Source organism: Sapajus apella, unplaced genomic scaffold, assembly GCF_009761245.1.
Source record: "Sapajus apella isolate SASKATOON/1434 unplaced genomic scaffold, GSC_monkey_1.0 scaffold6, whole genome shotgun sequence".
Lineage (NCBI taxonomy): Eukaryota > Metazoa > Chordata > Mammalia > Primates > Cebidae > Sapajus > Sapajus apella.
The window spans coordinates 16,544,374-16,563,054 of NW_022436946.1; the positions used below are offsets into that span (position 1 = coordinate 16,544,374).

The 18,681-nt window shown below is 37.8% G+C and overlaps 1 protein-coding gene across 11 annotated transcripts in view; it reads right to left on the reverse strand.

The window, feature by feature from the left end:
* EYA4 (EYA transcriptional coactivator and phosphatase 4) overlaps positions 1 to 18,681 on the reverse strand; it is a 271,605-nt gene that overhangs the window by 13,914 nt on the left and 239,010 nt on the right. For all 11 annotated transcript variants that reach the window (XM_032274734.1, XM_032274743.1, XM_032274737.1 and 8 more), the window contains one exon: positions 5,378 to 5,467. In XM_032274734.1, the coding sequence (XP_032130625.1) occupies positions 5,378 to 5,467 (90 nt within the window). The remainder of the gene's footprint in view (positions 1 to 5,377; positions 5,468 to 18,681) is intronic.

Here is an 18,681-nt window from a genome sequence, read left to right on the forward strand (position 1 = left end):
ATTTTAAAGTCCTGGTCTTTTGACAAAGGGTACTAATCATAGACACTGACATTTTTTTGGTCAAGTTTTAAAATTTTCAAATCAAAAAGACTACTATAAGTAAAAGGGAAATAATGAAGATTTATCATCTCGAATGTGCTACAAAATTCCAAGCAAAATAAACTTTATGTAAGTATGCCCACACAATTGACCTGATTTTAAGTTACTGTATGTTCAGAACAAATGGTAACTTTTCTAGATAGGGATTCAATCCTTGTTGCTGTTCTGAGTCTTAGTCAGTCTTCAAGTAATCTGCAAAGTTCCAGTACAATATTACAAGACCTAAAGGTGAAATTTGATGAGAGCATTTAAAATGCCTAGTTCTCAGAATAATAAATATATAATAAATAAAAATAAATTATTTATAATAACTATATCATAGTAACCTCAGAATAAGTATGGTTTAACATCTTGGGCTTCCTTGGTCCCCCTCAAAGTATTTTACTCATACTCACAGATTCTGATGATAAACATAGTGCTTAGCATTTAAAATTAATTTTTAAAGTGTTTAAATTTGAAAATACACCATACTAAACAAAGGTTTTTCAGTTAGTATTTATATTCATTATTGAGCTTGAAAGTATCTGGCAGTCAAATATTTAATATCTAGTCTCCAGATTTCTACCCTGAAAGCATTTAATCCTGTTCCCCTTTAAAGGTGGTAGAGCTCACTCAGGCTTCCTTTAAAAAGTAAAACTCAGGGCTGGGCATGGTGGCTCACGCCTATAATCCTAGCGCTTTGGGAGGCCGAGGCGGGCAGATCACTTGACGTTAGGAGTTCAAGACCTGCCTGACCAACATGGAGAAGCCCCATCTCTACTAAAAATACAAAAGTTAGCCAGGCGTGGTGGTGCATGCCTGTAATCCCAGCTACTTGGGATGCTGAGGCAGGAGAATCGCTTAAACCCGGAAAGCGGAGGTTGCGGTGAGCCGAGATCATGCCATTGCACTCCAGCCTGGACAAGAAGAGTGAAACTCTGTCTCAAAAACAAAACAAAACAAAACAAAACAACAACAACAAAAAACCTCAGTGACTAGCCCAATCAGTACCTTTTGGGTAACTTGAAAATCCAGGTAAGTTAAAAGTTCACATACTTTACAGAAATTATAGGTTTAGTAAGTTTTGAATAAATCTCCACCTACATGTAAGGACCCAAAATTTAATCTGACTGGAAGTGCTCTGGAGTGTGGCATTTGGTTCATCAGGTTATATTCCTACTGAAGGAACATCTGGCATAGAATAATCACTCCACAATTCTTAAATAAATAGGGGAATACTAGACAAATGCTAATTCTTTATAGGATTACACAATCATTTATATTTTCTAACACAATGTTATGATGATATAAAATAAAAACATTCTAAATGAGTAAGGAGAGTAAAAAGATATTTATATCAAGAGTGGAGGGGAGGGAGAGAGAAGTGTGCAGAGACTCCCCAAGGCATGGCCTGGTGAATCGGTATTTAGAAAATGTCTTCCCCTCTTTGACTGAGTTTTGGCTGAAAGGAGTGCAGTCCAAACTGTAACCAAAGGCAGCATGACGCTCCCTGCAAACACCCAGTAAACATATTGCAAGCAAGAACAGTAACTGCTGGACTGGGCTTTAAGGAAAAGAGTGGAGAGATTTTACCAGTGAGCATAAAAGTTGGAAATAAAGTTTCTCTCCCAGAATATGGAGGCACAAAAGTAGTTCTAAATGATGGAACTATTTCTTATTTAGGGATAATGACATACTGGGTAAGTCCATAGACTGAATAAATCACTATTGAAATATTGCACAAAGTTGACAATTTCTTGAAGTTCTGAAATCTTTCCTCATGCAAATAGTTTGTGTCTCTCTTTTATACTAAATTAATTATATTTTTTAAAGTGGGGGAATCCTTATAAATTTCCCTGGTAATCAGAAGTTATTTCTATATTTAATACCCTCTTATTATAATTTTTAGAGGAATTCCTCTGACATTAAGTATTAACTCACATGATCAATTTGTACATACGTTATCCAAAAACTTACCTTTTACTCCTGAGGACAACAGTATATTACACTTATTGGACCATAAACTCCATTTTTGAAGTTATGTTTGAGGTTTTTCCAAATTTAGCTTCTCTTTAAGTTTATGCCTAGTTAACTATGCCTGTTGACTCTGGATGGTTGCCGGAGGATTACAGTCCAGTGAAAGAAGCCTGAACTTCCATTATTTACATGTTTAGAAAAAGCTAAATAATTGTTCTTCAATTATTTTTCACTCTGAGGAACTTTTTAAGAATCATTTTGACCAAAAAGTAAAATACTGAAAAAAAAATTGTAATGTTTTGGTTTTAACAGATTTTAGTAGAACCCAAACATTTGAAAATATTCTAGAGCTAACCTTAAATACTTTAATTTTGTCTTACACAGTGACCAGAAAGTTGTCACTGATATTTATCAGTTATTATTCACAGCAGTCTTTTCTCATTTTTGCCATCTCAAACTTCCTGGAGACTTCTTTGCTGGAGGTTATTCTAACTGAAATAGCACTTTATTAAACACCCAGGATTCTCTTCTGTGTGGGGAGGGTAGATTGAGCATTTGCCTTCTCTGCAGTTGGGCGGGATGCAGTAAAATGTCTGTTAAGAGGATTTAAATTTGTATCTTTTAAGGAATTATGTGAGAAACAGCTGCTACTATATATGCTGCAGTATCTATTTAAAGATATGAATGTCAAATTAGATGTACAGATTTTTTAAAAAAGCACCCTGAGAGTTTAAATATTCAACAACAACAATGACGATGTAATAAGTTAATGATAGAGTTACTCTCTTGAATAATTCTTTTTGTCAATAGCAGTAGAAATCATTTAATTCTAGTTATGGAGCCCAAGAAAATTTTTGGTTATAAGAGGTTTATTGAAATAAAAAATTGTGTGAAAGTAAAGCTGCCTTTCAAAGTCAAATGCAGAAGGATAGGGGGCTATGATAACTGTACTGAATGGTTTTTGAAAGCTTTTGTTTTGATTTTATTAGTTTTAGTACTTGTTTACTCAAGTCAAAAATAAATGTTTGTGTTTCCTTGGGTACTTCATCTGGACGTGCAAGCATCTGTGTGTCATGCATGTATAGTGAGAGTTCAGTCAAATAACTGAACTCAATTATTTTATTTATTAAGGGCAGTATTGTTGAATAGCTAAGTTCTAGGGTTTGGGTCAAATGAAATTCTTACCACATCCTAAAACACAACTAAAGAGCTGTCTGCTCAGAGAACAGAAAGTCAATACCAGTATTTTCTCAGGAACGACTTCCACCAAAGATCCTGCCAAATATTTTTGAAATATGTATAACATAGTACCTGAACTAAAATAAAAGTCTTTAAGTACCATACATGACTATAATATGTTTTTGATATATCAATATTCATTTCAAACTTGCTAAAATTAGTTACGAATTTGTTATATGCTATTTTCACCTTCTCACTTTAGTGTTTGTTTAAAAGTTGGGTAGTAAATTTATTTCATCTGGCTTCTAATGTGCCACTAAAATAGCTAAAAGTTCATTTATTCCACTTATTTCTAGTAAAAAAAAATAATTAACCAAATGAACTAAGCATTATAAAAGCTGGATACAACCACATAAAATTTCTTTTCTCTTTTTACATCTCTGAAAGGACTAATAGGATTCTCTTTAGAATAAAACTCATCCATACTGATCACCAGAAAATCTAACCCCAAAAGTTATCACTGTATGTTAAAAATTCAAGTTCTGGAAAGATTAAATGTGTTTGTTATTATCAGGTATATATAAAATCATTCTGTATTAATAAGTAGCAGGATCAATTTAAGTAAGGTTTTAGAGAGGTGATTATTATTTGTTATATAAAACTGGAAACCTTGCCTAGTAATACTGATCTTTCACACTGTCCACTGTAGAATAAAAAAGAATGCCTCTTTAAACAAATAGTAATTGCATTATTCAGTAAAAACACTGACTCGCTGTATAGAAAAACAAAAACAACAGCAAAATGCTTTTACACATATTTTCAGCACACACATTGATGGGATGTACTGAACCACCCATTTTTATGCTCATGTCTCAAATGTAACTAAAACCGGATTTAAGACGTTGTCACTAAAAAAAAAAAAAAAAAAAAAACTTATTTAAGTCACTCAATAACTTGTCTTTTCTTTCTCACACAGTTGAAAAATTTTCAGCATAGAATGGTTCAGAAGTATGTGCTCTGGAGCCAAGCAAATCTGCTTCAAATTCCAGTTCTACCATTTAGATAGCGGGTAACTTTGGATGTGATTTGTATGCTGTGGACTGCACAGTTTCTCCCCTGCATAAATAATATGATAAACACATTTACTTCAACACATTGTTAAGTAATTAATGGAAAGTCCAACATAAAATATGTTGAACAAGGTAAGGGTTCAGTAAAATTTTTATCTGAACCCTCTCAATTTGTAATATAATTACAAATGGAAACTTTTATTTCATTGTGAAACTAAGATAAAAAATAAATTTAAACATGTCATCTGAAAAAAATGAAAGGGAAATTTCTATTTTAGCATAGTTATGCTTGACTGAGAAGTACTTCTGTCAAGAACCTGAACTACTTAGTTATTTCAAATTCTACCATCTGAATGTCTAATAACCTAAATCATTAGCACACAGATGGCATCACTTATTGGAGTACACATTCAACAATTCTGAGGCCATTCTTCCTTGGGCCCTTTCATTTTGCCGTTGTTTTTATTTTCTCTTCCTTTTATTTGCCATTTAGACACTGTCTTGCCATTCGAGGTTGAAAATGGAAACATAAATTTAAAAATGAAAAAATAAATGTGCTTAAATGCATCAAATGTGCTTAAATAGTTCTAGTACTGTTTTATCCAGAAGGAAAAGAAATGGGGAATGATAATGTTATCTGAAGTTAAGCTTCAGATTATCCATAAAATTTAATGACCCATGCTATCACCATGAATAGTGCTTGTGAATATTGTTTAGAGATTAACCTAAATAGGTTCCTGGTTAATAATCTGGAAAAACTAATGCCGATTCCAAAGGTGCCAAGGGGGTTGTGTCTGAAAGAACTAAGTCATGTACAGCTGTGGACAGTAAGGACAGTGAAGCTAGCAATCTCCTCTTCAAAGATATTTTTGTTTTACATATGTATTATCCATGAACACAAATTAACTTTCTGCTTATATTTGTATATACAATTTTTCCTCTTGATAAGAACCTTATGCTTCTCTTGAGCTAAATTTTTATCTTTCTGTTTTCTTGAGATTATCTGCAGATATTGAAACCATCTAAGAGGTCTGGTATTGGACACAACTATTCGTAACCTGTAAAATTCTTACCTCTAAATCATTAAAAAACAAATGAGTATCAGCAAGATTAAAAATCATTTCTTCCATGCGGAGTCCAAGGGTTACAGCCATGGGGGGATCCTGTAAAGAAAATGTATACATAATGAGGTACAATTTCAGTAAACACACTTACTATTAAAAATATTTTAAGCACATACTGCTGTGGTGGAAGAGGGAGGAGACTGCATGGGTTTTTACTGAAGATTCAAAAAATTTATCAGTTATCCGAAAAGGTGACTTTCCAGAAGTTTCAGACGTACCAAATGCACAGACACACCTGGCAATTTAGACATACGTAAAGATGACTCAGCATACTTTTTCAGGTGAAGCTGTATGTTTAGGAGAGAAGGAGGAAGGCAGCCAGCTAGTTCATACGACCCAGTTTACATATAATCTATAGAAAGTCGTCTGGAGAAAGATATTTGGATGGAGTGCTGAAGAATGGAGCAAACTTCTAAAAAGAAGAAAGGATGTCTTTTTCAGAACAATGAAAAGTAATGGGAATTAAAAGATAGAGAAAAATAGGTCAACTGGGTATTTGTAGGACTTGAGAATGTTATCTGGTGGTGGAACAGGAAGAGCTGGCAGAGGATGGTGCAACCACTACTTAATTTTTAATTGCATTTTTATCAACAGGGTAAGAGGAATCTCCCTATCCAAACATATGTAGAGTTTGGCCTAATCTGCATTTGAGTAAGGCTGAAGAACGGAAGGGTAAGAATAGCTAAAAGAACATTAGTTCTGTAAGTGTAATCCAGGTAGAAAATATATGCTTTGGGAAGTTTAATGAAGGTGAAGGGATCAGTAAAGAGTTAAAATGACTCAATTTTTGTTTACAGAAACCATGATATTAAACAGCAGCAAGGAGTTGAAAATTAAGACCAGAGTTGTTACTTTACCATAATTAACTGCAGCTGAAGGTCTGGCATCAAGAGATATACGACTAAAAGGTAAGGAGCATTTAGGGATAGGGATTGGAATAGGGAAATAATTCATGCTCAAACATTGTATTTAAAATTATCAAAGTTGGAATGATGTCTAAAGAAAAACTGCTAATAGGTGCAACTCTGAAGATAGGGAAAAGAAAAAACCTGGAAGGGACAAACTCTTAGAATTTGAGACCAGATGGGTGTTAGCAGGGAGAAGAATAAGGTTTTGAATAAAGCTGACAAGTCTAGAAGGATACTATTGGTTTTGGCTGAGAAGTTATTTTGGAAGACCTCAGAGGGTGATTTGGGTTGAGTGGCTGGGCCAGGAGCCAGACTGCAGGGATTTGAGAAAAGAGAAGTGAAATTGTGTTTTCAATGTTCTAATAAACGGCATTTCAAGAAATGTATCTAAACTTGGGGAAATGTGACGCTAACTTTACTCAATTTATGATAAGAACATGCAACCCAGGTCAGGACAAGCAGTATCCATCTACAGTCTGAACTGATTCCATTTGCAAGGAAAAACCACGCTTCATTCCACACCTCCACTACAATAACCCATTTTATTCCTATATTTCCTTTCATCATGTTTTGAGGGAGAAGCCCTAAAATGTAAACACATTTGAGATGTCATCCTGTGTTCTGTAGCCATTAAAATCTGGAGAATAGGAATTATATGCTAAGGAAAAGGGATTGAGTGCTAAGGGATCATTGAGGTATGAGAACTAAACTAAGACTTGTTATGAGGGAAGACAGAGATAAGACAATAATGTGTTGGATTTCAGCATAATTTTCTAATTGTTTACATCTCCTCATTTGGAGGTTTACATGGATTTCATAGCCAGAGATTCTCATTTTTCAGAAATGGATGCTGACTCTTCATATACTTGATGGCATCCTGGTATTTTGTCATCCAGTGGCTTGACTGTGTTGCTAGATTCATCTGTCTTCCAGAGACAGAACCATTTGGGACTATATATCCAAAGATCAAATCAGTTCTGTTTTACCCAACAAACAAAACAAGAATAAAATTATTCAAAACAAGAATAAAATTATTGATAAGTAGGCCGGGCACGGTGGCTCATCCCTTGTAATCCCAGCACTTTGGGAGGCTGAGGTAGGCAGATCATTTGAGGTCAGGAGTTTGAGACCAGCCTGGCCAACACAGTAAAACCCCATTACTACTAAAAATATAAAAATTAGCTGGACATAGTGGTGTGTGCCAGTAATCCCTGCTACTCGGGATGCTGAGGCAGGAAAATCGCTTGAACCCAGGAGGCGGAGGTTGCAGTGAGCCAAGATCATGCCACTGAAGTCCAGCCTGGGTAACAGTAAAACTGTACCTCAAAAAAAATTATATATATATATATATATATTTATATATATTTATTCTATAAATATTTGTATATTTATATTTTTATATATTATAAATATATAAATATATATATTTATATATGCGTGTATATATTTTTTTCGTGTGTGTGTCAGTTTGTGTCTCAATGAATTTCAGAGTTCAGAAGGATCCCATGCTCTGTTTCCTTCAAGTATAAAATTATTTGTTCTTCTTTTTTTTTTTTTTTTTTATCATATTTTTGTTTAAATAAAAGCTCTAAAGGTTGTGTAAATTGAAAAAATACATTTTGTCTTTTTTGGTTGAAAAGCTCCTATTATTAGTGTCTATCTTTTTGGCGGGGTTGTAGGGACCTAGGCATTAAATGGGCTGAAGACATTCTATGAAACTATTCTGCCTAGTCATGGAACCATGAACGAAGTCTACAGAAATATCAGGAAAAATCAAATGTAATTATAGCATGAAAACATATAATTCCATTAGTGACGCGCTATGCTTTTGAGGAATGTTCACGGATGCAAGACAATAAAACTGAGCTCCACATTACTCTGTTATGTTTCTGATGATTACTGCCCTAAAGATAGTTATTTCAGATAGGAGTTCAGAAACATCTGATTTAAAAGGTTTTCCTTCTGGAGACCAGGTTGGTTAAGCTCTTATCCTATAATTTGCCAATTTTTCTTTTTAAGTTTTAAATACAATTATTTAATTTCTTATGTTCATTCTTCACATTCTTTGCATTTACAGATCAGATTTATGGGGATGGGAGAAAACATACTGTTCCTTTTGATTGTTACTTTGATCAATTCCATGCTTCTGAAGTACGTAACTCTCTGTGCTACTCAAACAGTGATAGGAAAATCCATGAAGAATGCATTTTGTACATCTGATAAGCATGCAAACAAGGTTAATTTAAAAAAAAAATGCAAGCATCTGCTAGCAAGCAAGCATGGCATGTGGTGTGATAAAAACTGCAGTTGAACACTGCACTGGAATGTAACCCCACGGCACTGGGAGGCCTGGTCATTTGTTTTTCAAGCAGTGGTGATTCCACATCACACACTCTATGAGAGCCAGGACTTAGTAAGCATTTTGGCAAAATATCATTTGTAACTGGGAAAGTTTAGGTTTGTGGTTTGCTGGAGTGTGAACTAGCTGTATTTTACTAAGGTTTCCAGAGAGCAAGGCCTGTTGAAAGAGAGATGTTTCGTCAGCCATGCCAAAGGCTTGGCACAGATGGGCTAGGGATAGTCATGCCATAAGCCAAGGAAAACCATGCCTGTAAGAGGTGGTGATCTTGTTTCTAAGAGGATGTCTGGGGAGGGCTTACTTTCAAATATCTAATTTTACTTTTTGTTTTTTTCCAGCTTAGTAAGTCACTGGGAGAGCTAATTCTAAGTGAGCAGATTATAGCACTGCATTTTTCCAGCTAAAAGACTCACAGATCTAAGAATACAAGAAAGATGGCTGGAAATTTGGTGGGTGTAGTCTTAGCAATGTCTCTGTATGCTGGGCACCCTCTATCTTGCCAAACTGCTGTGAAGGAGCTGCCAGCGCCTGCAATTCCACTGTTTTATCAGGCATTTGAGAATCAAACACACATCTGGATTGAATCCAAGTTTTATACAGAGATGTTTGCTCATTTTCTTTGGATGTTTGTAGAATTATGGGCACCTTATGAATCAAGAGCTCCTTTTTTTTTTTTTTTTGCATTTAACTGTAGTGAGTGTTGAGTTTAGGGTCTAAAATGAAGTGATAGCAAAAACTTGGATATAGGAAAAAAGTGGGATAATAAAGGCACTCACAGGGTTTTGTGGAAGCTCTGATATATATCATACATATTACAACAGTGCCAAAACGTTCCAAGTATCTACAACAGTGTTTAACAGGGGGCAAATTGAACTATTGCCAATTTATTCTGTGTACTGTTCGATCAAAATACTGAAACTATTCCCCAGACATTTTACTGAATACAGAGAGTGAGAGACGGACAGAGAGAGAGAGAGAGAGAGAGAGAGAGAGAGAGAAGGAGGAGGAAGATGAAGAAAATAAATAGCTCTTGGCCTTTAAATGTGTGGTTCTAAGCCAGATGTTACCAGGGTATAACCAAGGCAGGTTCAAGCACAGCACTTCTCTAAATCAAAATACTAACGCCTATTAGCCATGTGAACATAGAGCATAAATTGGAGCCAGACTGTCTGTCTATGGGCCTCTGCCCTGCATTGGGCCATCAGCTGGAATTCCTCCTCTAGGGACGCACTGTAAAAATATCTCTGGAGAGGCAACAATTATGTCTTTTTAAAGAAGCTAAGAACTTTTTTCTTAAAGACATCAAGCTCGTGGAACAGTTAGTCCTTTGGGACCCGTAGCACACGTGTAGACGTGTGTGCACAAAGATGGAAGAGATGCGAGTTTATCACGGAAGAAAGACGACAGACCAGCTCCATGAACCAAGGTGGAGAAAGTTCCTGGATTTTTCAGAAAACATATACCCTTTAAATCATAGAGATAAAATGAAATGCAGTCACATATCAGAAGGGAAATTTTACAATTGTGATACTAGTCTATGATGGATCGGTAGCAGGCTTACAAGTTCTCAGGAGGAACTGAAGAATGGTTTCAGGAACATTCATTTATTCATCACATATGTATTAAGTGTCTATTATGTATTAGACATGTTCAAACTCCAAGCAGAAAGTAGATAACCAAAAGGCAAAGCTCCTACCCTTATGGGATTTATATTATTACTGGATAAGCTATCTGATAAACAAACAGGAAATGAAGGGAATATAAGCATTCCAGGTTGTGATAACGCTATGGCAGAAAACCCAGGATAAGCAGATATAGAAGTGATGAGGATGAGTGTTGAGGGCTAATTTAAAGCAAATTCAGAGAAGGCCCCTTTCAGGAGGCAATGGCAGAGAGAGGAACAGAGGCCTGAAAAGGGCTAGGGAGCTAGGCATGAACAGGCGCAATGGTAGCGAACATACATAGAGACTGGAGGCAAGAACGAGTCTGTGTGTGAGAAACAGTGTGAGGCAGAGGGACCCTGACCAGGGAGAAGAAATGAAACAAGGATTTTCTTTTTTCTTGAGATGGAGTCTTGCCCTGTCACCCAGGCTAGAGTGCAATGGCGTGATCTCGGCTCACTGCAGCCTCCGTCTGCCTGGTTCAAATGATTCTCCTTCCTCAGCTTCCTGAGCAGCTGGGATCACAGGCACTCACCACCAAGCCCAGCTAATTTTTGTATTTTTAGTAGAGATGGAGTTTCATCATTTAGCCAGGTTGGTCTCGAACTCCTGACCTCGTGATCTGCCTGCCTTGGCCTCCCAAAGAGGGAAATAAGGATTTTAAGAATGCAAGAGTACTCCGAATGTATGTGAGAGGCCTCAGCAAGATAAACCAAGAAGGAACACTTGATTTGGCAACAAGGTGGCTCCTCAGACTTGGCAGGAATCATGTTATGGCAAAGCTGGAAAGAGTAGTCACCGGAGGGGAAAATGGGCTCAAGAAGCTTTTCTAATGACAGGAATGTGACAGCAGATACAATGGTGATGGGAAGAATCTAGGAGAGTGAGAAACTGGTGGCTCAGTGAAAGAAGTCCTTTCAGGAGTCGATTCCTTGGGTAGGGGAGGGGCAGGGAACCAGGGCATAAGAGAGGTGCAAGACACAGCAGAGACTATGGCTAGAGACGTAGGGGGCACAGATTTGGTGGCACAGATTTGGTGGCACAAAGATGATAGAATTCATTTGCATTTTTCCTAGTAACTGAGGAGGTTTGTACAGAATTGGTAGAGGCATGCCTGCTCTCCCTTCAGCTCTTTAAAACCTGCAATAGGAAGAGTCCATCACCCCAAGAGTGCTTGCACCCACTTGAGATTTGTGGCCACATTCAGCTGTTGAGGTACAGGCAGTCAGTGGAGTTTTCTGCAAGGTGAGTCTGATGGAGAAATAATGGGGTAAGGACAGAGAAGAGTTATAGAAAAGTGGGGTTACAGTGGTAGGCAAGGAGGACTCCAAGCTGGGAGGATGACATCTAAGACAGGGGTTCTCAAACTCCACTCTGGATGGGAAACACCCGTGGAGCTTTCACAACAACTGTTGCTCAGACCACATGCCATACCAATTAAATCAGACTCTCTGAGGTGGGCCCATTCATTGGTCATGCTAAAGCTCTGCAGTGAGTCCAATGTACAAATGAGATCAAGAGTCAGCAGATGACAACCTTGCTACTCAAAGCGTGGTTTACAGACCAGCACCATTGGCATCATCTGGGAGCCTCTTACAAAGGCACATGTGTAGACCCTTCCCCAGATCTAGTTTGCCAGGTAGTTTAACAAGATTATCACGTGATTCATATATATGTTATTTTTGAATAAACACTGGTCTATGAGCTCTTATAATGAGAGACTGGGATGGTTAAGAAAAATCAGAGCTGGCCTGACCTTCTGGCTTTCCAAGAGCTAAGCCTCTTGGAAAGCATCCTTTGGGGTGCTTCCAAAGGATGACCAGACTTGAGTAGAACTATGGCTTAGTATAATTTCTCGAGAGCTAGACTTTCTAGAGTTGCTTATGAGGAAGAGCACCTTTTCTACCCTTCACCTCCATAAAGATCATTCTGTGGACTTAACTTCAAGGATCAAATGTCTGATGGTGTCTTTTTCTTACTGATGTAGCCAATTACCTGCTGGGGAGCTGGTAAAGGTGAAAGCTAGTACATTTTGGATTAAAAGATTTTGTTCACAATTCAAGTGTTCAATGTAAGCAATGAATTTGCAGTTGAATAGCAGTTAATGTTGTCAAGCTTAAATTGTGTGATGAAGAGGATCATCACACAACTTACCTACCATTAGAGGCTTCTACAGTTTCAATCAGAAGAGAATCCAAATGTATTAAACTAATAATGAAATAAATGTACTTCAAGGGGAATCACAGTGAGAGTAGATGGAAACAGTGTAATGTGGCACTTGGATGGAAAGAAAAATGTCATGTTGGTGAGACTGACCATGGGAGGATGAGCTAGAAAGCACAGAGCCCAGAGAAAAGTGGTAGAGCAGAGGGGCAAATAAACACACCTAATGAGGCTCCTCAGGAATTCAGAGAGAAAGGTGATGGCTACAGGAGGAGAGACCTAGGAGAGGGTTGATGAGGATTAAATGATACTTAAGGTAAGTTAATGATCTAATCCCACATCTCCTCAAGATATGAGATTAAATGATCATCATCAGCTGAGATAAAAAGAACTGAAACCTTCAGGGCAGGTTACAGAAGGCTGCTCTATGTGTTTTTAAGAGGTTATCATAATCTCTTTGGTATATTAGCTTCAAATTAATAAATGTGATGTCCTTTAAATATCTTTCCCCTTTTTTAACATAATTCCAGCAATAACTCAGTAAAGATGGGCTTAAATAAATGTTAGTAATATATTTGGCTATTTATGAGATCACAGCGAGCCATTCAATCTAATTTTTAAAAGAAATTCTCAAAAATAAACATATACCCAACACAAAAATCTGAAAGGGGAGATAATAGGTAGCAATGATTCCCAAATTCCCTAAGGTAGAGTTTGAGATATGTCACTGTCTTTGATTTGGCTTTATTTCCATATACATATGATATTTATGCACACACTGTATACATACATATGCACACACAATCAAACTTACTATAAGCAACAAGTAAAAACATTATGCATTTTTGAGACTTGCAAATTCTGTAATCATTCCTTTTATATAATACATCCAAGGCCACTCTCCAGTCAACCTGGCAGAGTGCTACTTCTCTCCAACACTGAGCTGACTGACTCCTATTATGAAATAAAACAACAGATACAAATATACGATGCAAATTACCTTAGAAAAATTCAGTTTCTTGTATTTCAGATTTCTTGAAACTAAATAAATAGGTTATGCTTATTGAATGTTTACTCCGGTGAGTTTTAATGTATTAACTAATTTAACCCTCAGAATCAAATTACTACTTTTATTATTCTCCTCATTTTATATACAAGGCAACTGAGGCTCATAAATACTAAATAAACTACTCAAGGTCACATGGGTACCAGGAGGCAGAGGCAGAATTTGAACTCGGGATTATTCTCCCTCCAAAGCCAGAGACCTCTAAGCATATGGTGTTTGTTAGCACTGCCATTAGGAGCGCCTCAGATCTATGGTTCTAACACTTGGTTAATTCTATTAATTCCTATTAAACCATGTTGGCTTTCTTTAGTCCAAATGCAAAAAAGGCGGTATTTATCTTCATGACTAGCCTATCATTTAAAATCCAGTTAAATGCTATGTTGGAAGTATTTTTCTACATGAATGTGTGTAGACTGTTCAATATACAAGCAATCAATTGATTAATTCTGATGAACATATTATTTCTCCAGCACAGCTGTTACATGAGATGTTGTCTAAAATAAAAAAGCAGTTTGGGGAACCTGAATCTGAGTTTCACATTACCAGGTGGCCATTCACCTTTCCTTTAGTTGCTTCACTTTCTCCCCCTGACTTGGGCTATTTCCTCTGTGTCCTTACTGTGGAATAACTTTAGAGAATCATAGCTTCATAGCACATGAAACATTAATGATCCAAAATAAACCAAATCCCTAAAGCACAATTTATTTAGCTTTCTTCACCCTCCCCTGAAAACAAAAGGAATCACTGCAAGTTATTAGGTCAAATGATATATACAATTAATCAGGGAACAGAAATAATGTTCATAAACTCCAACATGATGGATGATTCCTGGTTTACATCCTGTCAAATTTACAAGCTCCTATTTTAGAGTTTTGCAGCACAGAAACTGTACATGGCAATTGGTGCTCAACTGCAAAACCAATCAACAGCCTCATAGCAGCAGGGCTCAGATAGCAAAGTTCCTCATTTACCAACATCGGAAATGTCCAGGAAGAGTTCTGCTTGGAAAAGACGGTGTTGACAACTGAACAGAGTCAAAAAGCGGTAACACTTAGGAAGATGCTTGGGAAATTCACATTGTTTAATTTATTAATGGAAGTAGAATTATCCAAAAGTTTTTTTTTTTTAATTAAAACACAAAAGTTAGTTACTCAGGACAATTTATAGGTAAAAGGTCATTCCTATATTATTGTGGTTCATGCAATAATATAAATAATATAAATTTTATTTTTATAGGTTGTGGAGAAAGAACATCAGACCAAAAAATATAGGGATTAAGAACCTGTCAAAGAGATATGGGTTCATGCAATAATATAAATAATATAAATTTTGTTTTTATAGGTTGTGGGGAAAGAATGTCAGACCAAAAGAATATAGGGATTAAGAACCTGTCAAAGAGATATGGGTTCCACTGACCTTACCACTTACGAGCTGTGTGAGGTGGTGTCAATCATACAGGGTGATGGGAAAAGCTAATGAAAGAATGTGTTTCACAGGACACTCAGCAAAGGGCCAGGTGCACAGTCAAAAATTATATTCATTATTGCCCACTAATTATGGATGAGAGGAGAGAAAGAAAGACAGGTAGATATGTAGGTAGGTATGGTAATTTCAGGATATAATTTTCATCTCTGGTCTTTATAGGTGCAGCTCCCAGCTTGCTATACTTGAGACCACTGCAGTGCCACTTCGCATGATGTAGGAGTAAAACACCTGCCTTTAGTTATGCCTCATTCTGCAGAAAGAAGGTATATTTTTACTAAGTTTCTCTAACCTAGGAGGTAGATGATAGTTTTCACTGTGGACTGCCACTGTTTTTTTTTAATTATTAGACATTAACTTCTGGGATACATGTGCAGAACGTGCAAGTTTGTTACACAGGTACACATGTGGCATGGTGGTTTGCTGCACCCATCAACCCATCATCTACATTAGGTATTTCTCCTAATGCTATCCCTCCCCAATCTCCTGACTCCTTGCTATCCCTCCCCTAGCCCCCCACCCCCCGACAGGTCCCAGTGTGTAATATTCCCCTCCCTGTATCCATGTGTTCTCATTGTTCAACACCCACTTATGAGTGAGAACATGTGGTGTTTGATTTTCTATTCCTGTTAGTTTGCTGAGAATGATGGTTTTCAACTTCATCCACGTCCCTGCAAAGGTCATCCTTTTTTTTTTGGCTTCATAATATTCCATGGCATATATGTACCACCTTTTCTTTAAATATTCTTTAAAATATTCTATTCTACTGGTTCTCAAATGCAGCCCAGGACCATGAGTTTGATCTGGAAATTTGTTCCAAATGCAAAACCTGTGGTCCCACCCGAGACCGCCTGAATCAGAAACTCTGCGTTGCAACCCAGCGATCTGTGTTTAATAGGCCCTGCAGGTTATTGTGACTCACACTCAAGTTTTAGAAGCACTGTTCCCATATACGGCATGGTCATTCTTATTTACTGCAGTGTCTCCTAAGTGGTCAATTTGTGTCTGCTCTTACTCCTCTAAATTCCATTCTCTACATAGCACACAATGATAAGCCTAAAACTCCCCAGTGGCTTCCCACTGCAACCAGAAAAAAAAAGTCAAACACCTTACCATAATGAAGAGTCCTTGCCTGATGCAGCCCTTGCCTACTTCTCTGTTCTCATCTTGTACTATTCATTTTTTCTTTTTGTGGGTACATAGTAGGTATATATACACATGGAATATGTGAGTTTTGGGTTTTGGTTTTTTTGAGACAAAATTTTATTCTGTTGCCCAGGCTGGAGTACAGTGACATGATCTCAGCTCACTGCAACCTCCACCTCTGGGGTTCAGGTGATTCTCCTGTCTTAGTCTCCCAAGTAGCTGGGATTACAGGCGCCCACTACCAGAGCCAGCTAATTTTTGCATTTTTAGTATAGACAGTGTTTTGCCATGTTGGCCAGGCTGGTCTTGAACTCCTGACCTCAGGTGACCTGCTCGTTTTGGCCTTTCAAAGTGCGGGGATTACAGGCTTGAGTCACTGCACACAGCATCATGAGATATTTTCATACAGGTATACAATGCATAATAATCACATCAGGGTAAATGTGGTATCCATCACCTCAAGCATTTATCATTTCGTTGTGTTACAGACAATCCAATTAAACTCTCTTAGTTATTTTCTAATTTATTTATTTATTTCTTAATCTGTCACCCAGGCTGGACTGCAGTGGTGTGAACATGGCTTACTGTAGCCTCAATCTCTGAGCTCAAATGATCCTCCAACGTCAGCTTTCTGAGTAGCTGAGACTACAGGGATGCACCACCATGCCCAGCTAATTTAAAAAAAACTTTTTTTTTTTTTTTTTTTTTTTTTGTAGAGGCAGAGTCTCACTATGTTGCCCAGGCTAATCTCCAACTCCTATAAAAATGATTCTCCTGCCTTGCCTCCTGAAGTGTTAGGATTACAAGTGTGAGCTGGTGGGAATGTAAATTGGTACCACTACTATGGAGAACAGTTTGGAGGTTCCTCAAAAACTACAAATAGAACTGCCATATGATCCAGCAATCTCATTGCTAGGTATATACCCAACAGAAAGGAAGTCAGTGTATCGAAGAGGCGTTTGCACTCCCATGTTTATTTCAGCACTTTTCACAATAGACAAGATTTAAGAAGCAACGTAGGCATCCATCAACAGATGAATGCTAAAGAAAATGGGGTACATATACACAGTGGTGCACTATTCAGCCATAAAAAATGAGTTCCTGTCGTTTTTAGTAACATGGATGGAATTGGAGCTCACTTAGTGAAATAAGACAGGCACAGGATAATAAACTTCATGTATTCTCACTTATTTGGAAGCTAAAAGTTGAACTCATTGTGATAGAGTAGAATGATGGTTACTAGAGGTTGCAGTGAGCTGAGATCATGTCAATTCTGCTGTTAAGAGGTTCTCATGCATTCTTCAGTATATCCATTACATTTCTCAACTCCAGAATTTCTGCTTGATCTTTTTAATTACTGCAATATATTTGTTAAATTTATTTTATAGGATTTTGAATTCCTTCTCTGTTATCTTGAATTTTGTTAAGATTCCTCAAAAAAGCTATTTTGAATTCTCTATCTGAAAGGTCACATATCTCCATCTCTCTAGGATTGATCACTGAAGCCTTGTTTGTTGATGTCATGTTTTCCTGGATAGTCTTGATGATTGTGGATGCTCATCAGTGCCTGAACGCTGAAGAGTTAGGTATTTACCAGAGTATCTGCTGTTGGGGCTTCTTTGTACCTGTCATTTTTGGGAGGGCTTTTGCGGTATTTGAAGGAACCTGAGTGTTGTGATCTAAGTTTTTGGTCACTGTGATGCCATCTGCATTAAATGGGTGCACCCCAAGCCCAGTAACACTGTGGCTCTTGCAGACCCATAGGGGTGCCCTCCTGGTGGTCTTGGATAAGATCTCAAGGAATTTTCAGGATTACCAGGCAGAGACTCTTGTTCTAGTCCCTTACTTTCTCCCAAACAAATGGGGTCTCTCTCGTGTGCTGAGCTGCCTGGAGCTGAGGAAAGGGTGGCACAGGGACCTCTGTGACTACCACCCTGGGACTGTGCTGGATCAGACCTACAGCCAACACAGCACTGGGTCACATTCAAGACCTATGGTAACCACTGACTGGTTGCCACCTATGTTTGCTCAAGGCTCTACAATCAGCAGGTGGCAAAGCCAGCCAGGCTTGTATCCTTCCCTTCAGGGTGTCAAGTTCTCCTGGCCCCGGTAGGTCTAGAGATAACATCTAGGAGCCAGAACACGAATTTGGAATCTACCTGGTGCTGTATTCTACTGTGGTTGAGCTGGCAGCCAAGCCACAAAATAAAGTCCTTCCACTTGTCTCTACCCTTCCCACAAGCAGAGAATTCTCTGCTCATGCACACCATTGACTACCCCAGGCTCATAGCAAGTACCATCTAGCTATCACAGATGTTCATTCAATGCCTAAGGGCTCTTCAGTCAGCTTGTGGTGAAAGCTCTCATGCCTAGGGCTCTCCCTTCAGGTCTCCCTCCTGACCTAAGGCAGGTGCAGAAATGCAATCCAAGAGCCATGGCCTGGAATCAGGTTCCCCACATGCCAACTT